The 11,212-nt window shown below is 38.9% G+C and overlaps 1 protein-coding gene across 1 annotated transcript in view; it reads right to left on the bottom strand.

The window, feature by feature from the left end:
- Window positions 1-4,554: 4,554 nt before the first annotated feature.
- The window catches only part of CD47 (CD47 molecule), a 56,542-nt gene continuing 49,884 nt past the window's right edge, over window positions 4,555-11,212 (bottom strand). Inside the window, exons 8-9 of the mRNA XM_007450538.1 lie at window positions 10,498-10,529; window positions 4,555-6,533 (exon numbers count right to left, since the gene is read on the bottom strand). Coding sequence (XP_007450600.1) covers window positions 6,525-6,533; window positions 10,498-10,529 — 41 coding nt within the window. The 3' untranslated portion in view covers window positions 4,555-6,524. The remainder of the gene's footprint in view (window positions 6,534-10,497; window positions 10,530-11,212) is intronic.

Below are 11,212 nucleotides of genomic sequence, written 5' to 3'. Positions count from 1 at the left end.
AAAATCCACGTTTTAAACAAATATGCTTAAACTTTGCAAACAATCCATTTGTTTAGAATGGAAGTCCACCAGATTTTATGTTGTCAGTTTAACCTTGAGGAATTTTTCAGGCAATGCAAAGAAAATCAGGAAGCATATGATAGTTGTCTTTTTTGGAAGGCAGGTCTATGATTAAATAAGCGTATTTTTTTTAAATAAATTTATTTATTTTTGGCTGTGTTGGGTCTGTTGCTGCGTGCGGGCTTTCTCTAGTTGCGGTGAGGGGGGCTACGTTTTGTTGCAGTGCGTGGGCTTCTCATTCCGGTGGCTTCTCTTGTTGCGGAGCACGGGCTCTAGGGGGTGTGGGCTTCAGTAGTTGTGGCGCACGGGCTCAGTAGTTGTGGCTCGCGGGCTCTAGAGCGCAGGCTCAGGAGTTGTGGCGCACGGGCTTAGTTGCTCCGCGGCATGTGGGATCTTCCCGGACTAGGGCTCGAACCCTTGTCCCCTGCACTGGCAGGAAGATTCTTAACCACTGCGCCACCAGGGAAGTCCTATATATTTTTTCACTCTTGTGGCCTCTCCCGTTGCAGAGCACAGGGTCCGGACGCGCAGGCTCAGCGGCCACGGCTCACGGGCCCAGCCGCTCCGCGGCACGTGGGATCTTCCCAGACCGGGGCACGAACCCGCGTCCCCTGCGTTGGCAGGCAGACTCTCAACCACTGCGCCACCAGGGAAGCCCAGGAAGATTCTTAACCACTGCACCATCAGGGAAGTCCCAATAAGAGTAGTTTAAGAGCAGGCTCCCAGCACCTGGTACATGCCATGGTGTTGCGACATCTGTAAGAGAACAGCAGCTGCAGGTTTGTAAATCTGCCAAACTCACCTGCTATCTGACCTCCAGATTGACATCAGATGGCGGTTTTCAGAACTATAAATCATTTTCTCTTCAAATTGGACTCTTTACCAAGCATTCCTCATCATCCAAATTGGGAAAAGATACCTGGTCTTCCACAAGTGACTATTAACAGAGCTGAAAAGCTGCTGTCTTACAGCCAAATGACTAAATCAATAAATGACTGCTGAATAAGTGGAGTTCTAGTGATTAAATCCATGATCACTTCTATGCAGTCTGCAGTGCTATCTTCGGCATTAAATAATCAATCCAATTATCTATAACTTAGGGTTAAATACACTTCATTTCCCTCTGATCTGATGGATGGGTACTTGAGCATGAAGCTTAAGTACTCAAACTAAACACTGGGGGTATAGTTCCGGCGCACTCTCGCTTCTAACACCAAACACTGTAAATTGTGCCGAAATCTCTGAGCTACTGGTGAAATCGTGTCCTACGTGGATGGTGTTACCATAATCCATTATTTTCTAAAGCTGTCAAATTTGAGCCCTTGAGCTGGAAAGGTTGCTGCACAAAAATGAAATCCAGTTGCATCTGGAAGCCTACACCTCTGTGGGAGTTCGAATCAGGTTGAGTGCAGTTCTGTGCTACACAAAACAGCTTTCCGTGCAGGAGGCGGGATATTAAATGCTTTCTGAACTTCATTAGTTACTCCTGCTGAGAGTGAAAAAAAGTCCGCATAAATGCATAAAAATTGAATTGCCTATGAGGTAAGGAATGAGGCGGTACTTTGCCGCCAAATATTATTTTCCGTTCAAATGCTTTACAATCACACATACAATGCAGAATCCGAGTACATACCTGCAAGGAAGGTGCCTAAAATCTAATGCCATCTCGATCTGGTTATAATCCCGATTTTCCTTCAGTTAACTCCCACTCTGTCCCCCAACCCCGCCCCAGATGGAACCCACAACTCCTTTCCAGGCCAGACAGACATGTGGCTCAGGCTGGCCCAGTCGGGGTGTCAGAGATGCTTAGCCTCAGTGGCTGAGCGAGAGGTGCATGGCCCAGGCAGAGAACCGAGCTGCAATCTGGGGTGGATGGGACTATTCAGAAAGGGGGAGGAACTCTTTTTTTCTCCCCTCTACCCTCCCTGAACTCAGGAGAAGGTGGGTCTGGGATTGAGGTCAGTCGTTCTGCCATCACACGCAATCTCTGAAGGAAGGCAACAGCAAGGAGAGAGACTAAAGCTGAAAGCTGGAGAGACGCTGATCCTGAGGACACTGCTTGGAGACCCACTAGCCAGCTGTACGTCTACATTTTCAGTTATATTAGCCAATAAATCCCACTTTTCTTCGATTTAGGTTTACTTTCATTTGCAATCAAAATAGTCCTAACTGGAGAACCATTTAAAGTGGAGAACCATTTAAATTTACATTTCAGTCTTGAAGAGGCTTATCTCATTCTACAGATAAGGAGGCACACTGAGAGGCAGGTAAGGGCCTTGCTGAGGTCCTCTGCTAGTCAGTAGTACAGCCGGGACTAGAAAAGTGATGTTTTCACTCTACCAGGGAGGAAATTAATGCATTGGACTTGCTTGGAACTTTAATTAAAACTTTGCTCTGATCAAAAGTTTACTTATTGGATATTGTTGTACTTTAAAAAAGAATTTATAAATTAATATTTTAAGTCATCTTTTGCATTGTTACCTAGGATATGGACTCGAAAATACATTGATAAACTAAATTTCTCAGTAATGCGCCTGTGGTCTGCTGAAGCAGCAATAGAAATAAGCCCAACGAAAATAGCTTAAAATGTTTTATTAAGTATATATAATATTACAGGGTAATATTTACAAAGTTATGTTTTTTAAATAAAAAAGTATCTTGGCAAAGATTGCAGATATTCAAAGCTTCAAACAGTGATAAATTGATTTAATACATATAAAAAAAACCTTTAACGGTAACACAGCTGTAAAACAACTTTGGTCTTTAAATCACTGCAAAAAATGGCTGACAAATAGCACACCTTTAATTGCTATGGAAGAAAGCCCCCAAGAGAGGATCTTGCACATAGCAACACTGGAGTTTTCTTTAGAATGGTTAATGGATATTTATATGGTGTGGGATCTAATTCTCAGCAATGGCTTTTTGTAAATAATGCTCCGTTTAATAAAAACAAAAATGCTTCCCTCTCTCACCAACCCTGACAACAACACTTTTAAGATTCCACTGATGTTGCCTTACAGAGAAGTTTATTACAAATGCTCTCTTTTTCAAAAGGCTAAATTTATGGAAAAGCTGGTCTTAAATGTTAAGAGCTGTCAAAAGCCAAAGGCAGGAAAACTTCCTGTTCACTGCTCATCTCTTAAAAGTTACCTGGATTATGCTTATTAGCCACAGAAAATGACTTAACAAAGGACCCCAGTGGGTGATGGCAGTTAGTGATTTTGAAAATATGACACATGTAAAACTAATGTTTTTAAACAAACTCTCCATCAAATGACACACAATAAAAAGATAAAGGGTTGCCCAACAATCATTTCTCTAGTTTCCACCAACGGGTAAATAAAAGGGGTATGCCATTCCATGCATACACCACAGATGTCGTTTTTGAATACCCATGTTAGGACAAGAGAAATCTAGGTGATATAGAGCTTAACTCATATTAATGAGAAGGAGGAATAAACTCACCACTTTTTAAGCTTTATTATAACTCAAACCACAATTTGGTTGGTCACTTACTAAACTGACTACAGCATCCTGAAAAGAGCAATACTCTCAACTATGGGATAGCCCCATTATTTTCATTCTGACATTCTCAGAAATTTTAACAGATTGGACCTGGGGTTTCCAGGTGAAAAAAATCATCACCTTTGAAGGTTTTCAGAGCATGTGAAATTTGTCTAAAAAGAAAACTCTCTAGCTCACCCTCTTACAAACACGGGGAAGTCTAAATACAGCCTGCTCTCAGTCATCAAACTTACGGAATGAGAGTCTAATGTATGTAAAACACTCCAGGAAGAGAAAGGAAGGAAAAAAAAAAAGCCTCTTGCTATGTATAGAAGAATTTTTTAATTGAACAAGAGGCAAGACAAAAACCCAACAAAGCTAGGCAGAGACACGTGAAGTAATAGGAAAGGTAAGTAAGAGATGAAAGAGGCAGCTGGACAGATAGGCACAGATCGCAAAGGAGAGCCAGTCAGGGAGGAAGGGCGGGAGGATGTTTTGAAGGAGAAAGAAATTTGATTTGGCTGAAAAAGTTGGAAAGGTTTGTTGCCAAAATGACAAATGGTGTCACTCTGAGAACATACAGTAAATAAAACTGGATGGAAGAGTCGATGGCAAAAATTGGGATCACTAAGTGAAAAAGCAGATTATGGGGGGAACAGATATATGATGTTCAAAACATTGTTAGCAACTTTAACTTGGTGTGACAGAAAACTTCCTGCCATTATAAGTCTAATTTAAAGAGAATGAACTGGCCCAGCGAGGCCCAAGTAAGAGGGATCCTGCTGCTGTGGTCCCTTTTCCAGAGACGCTGACAAGGAACAGCAAGGGTGGACTTCATCTGGCGTTTCTCCTGCTACCTCTGTGTGTTGTCTAGGGCAGTGAATGCCTCAAAAGACAGGCAGTGTTAAAGAGAACACAAAGGATGGATAAGTCCCAAGACTGAACCCCAAATAAATGAGAGCTGACTACATATTAAAGGTACAACTCTGGTTCATAAAAAAGTTTACTATAAAGATTTCAGACCTGACTTTTTCTTAATAGAGAATAGGAATTTGGATCTTTTTCAAGTCCAACTGCTTTTGCCCTCCTTTCATCAAAATTGATTTCTAAAGGAACAAACAACATTAGTGAAATATAAATATTTTCAGAAGGAAAAAGAGCAGAGGGAGCCACCAAATTTGTATAAAGGAATACAGCTCCCTCTACATATGAGAATATTTTGGACAGGAACACAATTAGGGAAGAACTTTTTTTTTTTCCTTTAAGAAGAGCTGTCTTCATAGTGTGTTCACTTTTCTGAGGCATCAGCAGGTTATAAATTTTGGTTTGCCACCGGCAAACCACTTGGTCCCAACGTAAAATATGACAAGTAATTTGGCATAAAAGAGGCACGTGGGAACATTCAGTGGACTAAGAAATAACTATTAATAATGCAACTACAAATATGAATGTCTTATTACACAAACAGGAAGAATAACTAGTATTTTTAGAGGGCATTGGTGAGCAGTCAAAAAGCTTGGCAAATTACCTAGAATTTTTAAAAGTTTTAAGTGATCAAATATTCACATCAAATATAAGTCCACCCAATAAAGATCTTTGTTTTTAAATGTTTTCACTAAAAGCATGAAATTAACATTTGCTCTCCTGTAGGTACCCCACTGTTGTCCATACAGAAGATACATGTGCCTATCTTATACATGAGCGCATACACACACACACCCACAAGGGAAGAAAATCTAATAATCTAAAAGTACTCCAGGCGATCACAACTGTCAGAATGTTAATTTTCTTCTAATGGGGGTAGGAAACGTGGGTTTCGTTTTACTTTTCAATCTTAGAGTAAGGTGAATATGAGGCAGGACTACAGGAGGAAGATGAGGGGTGTTTATCATGCAACACAGATACAACAGTAATAAAATCACCCGTTCAGGGTTGGCCTATTGGCCTGACGGTGACACACATTATGTTGCCATGCAGAAGACTCATAGTTCAAATCTCAATCTTGGTTTTTCATGCCCCAGATCAGAAAAGAAGCGAAGAAACACTGTAGATTGTGCCTTCAAATCCGAGGAAGGGAATACGTATGTTACAACCATCGCTATTTCTGCTGAAAAGTGTGAACAGAGTTCTCTGAGAATAAGTCTGGCTCCTTTCTGCAGTGATGCTACCGTGTCACTGGACCATGTTCAAAGAGGAGAAAAAGTGCTACATCTCATACAGCAGCAGAAGCAAATAACAGAAGGACAAGACAGGATGTAAAGGGTTGTGTGAAGAAAAGAAGAAAACATCCATCGGTAAAATTACCCTCAATCTGGAAAGGGTCTGGTACACTGTATGTTGAAGGAACAATGCGTGAGCGGCAACCCCCAAGAATGAAGACCATGATCCCCATCAGTATCACATCCCACGGATGTTCTCAACTGAATTCCTGTCTGTGCTTAATGTTATTCCCTTGACCTGGAAGTGGCAGACACATTATTCAGCTAACACTGTAATTGCCACAGTGGCTGTGAACCTGAGTTTTCTAAGGCTTGACGGAAGCCACTGTTTTCGTAGATAGCTCTGGGTAACCAGGTTAGTGTCAGGAAATTTTCACCTTGAACCAATGTGAACTGGTGACCTAGAGTCAAGAGGTCCCAGGATCTGAAAGGCATCATTCTTGGAAGTTGCCCACTCTACTTTGCCCCTAATTGAATAAAAATAACAACAGAAAACTGGATATCAATTGGGCACACAACACAGATCATAATTCTTTTATTAACTAAATGAAAAATGCTTTGAATAAAAACTTAACTGTAACAATCATTGAAAGGTCAATTATTTACTTTTTCCCATAGATGGAAACCAGTTACTTTTCTTGTTTTCTTCTCCAAAACAGTGAATCAAGGCCACGGTGCTTAAACACAAGTGTACTTCTTTCATGTCGTACTACTCTCCAAATCGGAGTCCATCACTTTGCTTCAGTTACTCTGGAAGATTGAAAAATGAACATATAATTGCTATGATGTCTATTTTCTATGCCTTAACAAGTTGCTGTATTTTAAAATTTGAAAATCGTTTCAGGTATATGGTATCTAAAAATAAAGAAAAATTATTTAAGCTTAGCTTTGCAAAGGTCACAGACATAAACCAGGCAAATCATTAGCCTTTTTAGTTGCAGTAAGTAAAAGGCCAATGCCAAATGGAAATAAAAACCAACAAAATCTGATAATCTCCGTTTGCGGGGTTGGCGGAGAAGCCAAGAGACATTGATTCTTCCAAAGCAGAAGATATTTATCCTAGAACAATATTCTATCACTTTTACTTTAGATCGACACCATTCATTTAAGGTAAGAGAATTAAACATGTGATTAGGTATAAGTGAAAGAGGAAATGGGACTGTGGTCCCAAGAGGGTACCTGGAACCTCACTCACCAACAAGGCAGTTACACTATGGGCATTGTGCACTGTCAGTAGGAAGAGCCCACCACAGACATTTGGGAAAAAAACCACAAATTCTGAACAGCTAAAAATTAGCAAAATTAAGGGAATTTCAAAGGTCATTATAGATTTCATGCGCTGTGAACACACAAAAACTGCTGTCTAACTTCTGATACCATGGTGCAAAAAAAGTCACATCTTAAAGGAAATTAACAAAGGAAGAGGCACTCAAGGTTCTCCTACTGGTTTTCTGAAAATGAAGAAACGTTTAGTTTTTTCATACAACTACAGAGGAATAACACCACAGTAGGAAAAGGAAAAAAAACAACGAAATTAAAACACCAGAATGCAAACACGGACAAACCATGCCACACTTTCAGGTACCAGTTCTTTTCTAAAATGCCATTTAATGTATTCCTGCTAATCATGGTATTTTTAGGAGGGCAGTGGTTAGCAGAGCATGCATTTTTTGTAATAAAGGCTGTGACACAAAATTACAAAAGTGGGATCATTCTGTGACTGCTTACTGAACACAGTCTAAGTATTGTTTTTAAACTTAGTCCACTAGACACAGTCAGCGTGTTTATAACCTTACGCAAAAATTAATTACACTCAGGGGAATATAGCCTCTTGAGATAAACGCTGCACTTCGCTGTAGAGGTGAGCAGACAGGTCACAGACTTTAAACAGTAAAATACGAAGCAGACTATTCACATGATCAAGGAATGATTGTAAATAGCAAAGGTATGAAGAAAGTTTTGATAAAATGAAAACATAGTTTTTAAAATGTTAACAGAACTAAAGTATCAGAACATGTTAAGGTAAAATCAAAATGAATGCTTACAGCACTCAATATCTCAGACTTACTTATCTTTAAGAACTAATAAATATAGGTCTTTGAAAGTCAATAAAAATTAGAAGTTATTAGCCCAGAGTCCCCCCTCCCAAGAGCTGAAGTGACTAAACATTTCTCTCTCTCTTTTTAAATCCTTTCCCAAAAGGTTAGAACCCAGTTCCTGCTTGGAAAAGCAGAGATATTAAGTATCCATGGGTTAAATGCAACAAAATCACACAAGCACAAAAGAAACCCTGTCAAGATGATAAAGATTTGTGCCAAATTATCTAAGTGTCGTATAAAAAGCATTTTGAAGTTACAGTCACCAGACACTGCATCTGAAAAATACCTTTTTTAAAAAAGAAGTAATTCCTCTCTGTTGTGAGCAATGAGACTGATGAGTCTGATTCGTGACACCCTACAGCTTTTATATTACTAGTTTTGCAACTTTTAACAGAGTAGATTGAAGTTTTAGAAACCAAGAAATGTAGGCCTTTATGATTTGACAGTGTCCCTTTTATTTAAAAAAAAGCCATACTTTCAAGAATCAATTTTATTTCTTTTCAATGTCCATATTTTAACCCACCTATAATTGTAGGTGCATTTTATACTTACCATCATTCATCATTCCTTTTGATTCTTTAAATGCTAAGAATTAGTAACAAGCCAAGCAGTTAGTAAGATTCCTCAATTAGAAATCATTTCTAGACAAACAAATATGCAGTAATATCATGCCAACTATTCCACAGCTATAAAGCCAAATTAATTTTAAGGTTATTATTTGATTACAAAAGGCTTTCTGTGGATCATACCCACAGGCTCCACAAAGGGACACAAAGTTGGGAATACAGATCTAGATTTAGGGAGAAAGAAAGTGAGATCTTCTGGTCTCACTCCAAGATGACAACCTGTGTCTTCCTGAAATCTATAATTAGAAATTGAAATTAACTGAGATTCTTCTCTACCGGGGGTGTTACATTTCACCTTGGCCAATTAAAAAGGCAACAGTCCCCTCACCCAGATATCACCTGGCTAGCACAAGCAACTGCTTGGAGAGACACAGAACAGTGCATTTTTCTCAGAGGTGAAAATGTTACAAAAGCAATACTCTTAATTCTTGATGAATAATCAAGAAAAGAGAGGTTAAGGCAATAAAAAAAACCAAGATTCTTCCCAAGGCATAGGTAGCATTCTAACTACTTTGGGGGCCAATTCAAATTATTATGAACTGGTAATGGATCAAGAAGAATTTATAAATTTGTAATAACCACATACCATTAAGGGGTTCCTCTACAGCTTTCTGGAAAATATTTAAAATACATTTACATAAAATAGAATTTATTTCATGTCCTTTTCTACTAAAATTTATATACGCTAACATTTAAACTATAGATAAACAGTGAATATATATAGTCAAAAACCAAAGTAAAGCAATAAAAGTTAGTTAGAAAAGCAAAGCTTGCCAAGTCTAGCTATTAGTTTTATAGTAACTGAATTATTCTCTTAATATTCTTTTTTTATGCAGAATTTCCCACCCCACCCTGCCTCTCTCAGTTCAAGAAATCCTAACTGAGAGGCACAAACACAGATAGCAACATAATAAATAATACAATTAAGCCAAAGATGAGAACAAAACAATCATTTTCAAGTCGCGCAAATTGAACTCAGTAACAGGGAAAGAAAAAGTGTTATGATTTAATGGTCTAATGGCTGGATTATGTCTAACAGAGGCACTTTTAAAACTTCTGGCTGTTTGTGACCAGTGTAGCTACGGCACCAATGTTTTTAGAGTGAACACCTGGGGTAAGGTGCAACCCCACTTCCCTCGCCTCTCAAGCACGTCTGTTGAGGCTTATCAGCTTTAGGGGTGTATGTAATCTCCACTTCCTGCCACAGACAGGAGTCTTGCTTTTGGCATTCCAGACAGAGCTATTATTAGTCCTTTATAGGAAGAGGAGTACAATACAGTCCTTTCAAGATCTTATTTCCATAAAGTAGCTCTAGTGCTTGTCACCAGGATGAGTCTCTATCTACAAACGTTTTTTTCATCCCCCCTCCCCTCAATAATCCCTCTCAGTTTATCTCCTAAATTTGCTCCTTTTCTTGGAATTTTCTCAGGTAGCTTATTAAGGTAGCCAAGATATAGTAAAAACTATAGTACAGTTTGCAGGAAGAAAAATGCTTATAAAATGGGGGAAGGAGGGAAATGAATCGATTCAGAACAGCTATTTTTCGGCCATATTTCCATTTACTTTATAGACTATCATTTTTAATGAAATCAACTTAATATAAACTTCTCTCCCTCATTTTTAAGCCTGAAATATCATTCTGTATATGCACATCAAATGGATCCAACAGGTGAGGCAATATATTGGAATCGGCTTCCTTCAGCAGATAACGACCATTATTCTTACACATAAACTTTTCAGTTCTGGGTGTGAGAAGACAGCACAATCTTAAGGAATCATTTATTTTATCCCATTGCCAGTAAATGACCAAACAGAAGTTTTAAAATAGATTGGATCTATCCATGCAAAGGTCATGAAATGACTTCAGTGTTCTCTTAATTTTATGTCACACCAAACAGAGAGGCAATGGGGTTCAATATCTCAATCACCATTCCTCAGACTAAACCATCAAGTGATCATACCCAATTCATTTAAGAAATTTTAACTTACCCTAGGAGGTTGTATAGTCTTGTGATTGGAAGCTGATGAAATTAAAAAATAAGAAAATGAATTTAATAAATGAAAGAAATTAATTAAGGCAACACTATGTTTAATTTTAAGATAAAATGTTCACGGCTAAAACTAAAGGTGCCAGAAACTCCACTGAAAGATTTCTGACTTTGACAGACTGTTAAAAAATACAGAATACTCTTGATTATATACATTGACAGAATAAAATGATGCAAATAATCCACCCCAATCAAATAACAAACACACACACTCTCTCATTTGTGCATGCCATATCTCCCCCCAAATCAGCCACTTGTTACACTTTGTGGTGGAAAAACTTTGGCATCGACTCAGCCCCTCTGTAGGCTCTACACCCCTGCCTACTTGACCCAGCTGGAATGTGGAAAGAATAGGGCAATGACCACTCCATCGCCCACCCTTAGCTCACTGCTCTCGTTCCCTGTAGCCCAGTCTTCCTTTTTTCTTCTTCCATCTTTCCAGTTTTCAAAGCTCCACCTAGCTAACAAACTAAAGAAAATATCAGATCTCTCTGAGTGTAGAGAATTATTCTAGGCAGCTAGTTTTAGCTACAATCAAGCCCTTCTCTGTGTCCCTTCTTAGCTTTTCAAGTTACCCTTCACTGCTGCTCAATGGATTGGTTAATGAAGATGAAGGAATACAGGGCATGAAGAACGTGACAAAAGGGAAAGGAACC

Source organism: Lipotes vexillifer, unplaced genomic scaffold (genome assembly GCF_000442215.2).
Source record: "Lipotes vexillifer unplaced genomic scaffold, Lipotes_vexillifer_v1.1 scaffold946, whole genome shotgun sequence".
NCBI classification, from domain to species: Eukaryota; Metazoa; Chordata; class Mammalia; order Artiodactyla; family Lipotidae; genus Lipotes; species Lipotes vexillifer.
The sequence above is the reverse complement of the archived record's forward strand: the minus strand, read 5'-3'. Positions and strand labels throughout refer to the sequence as shown.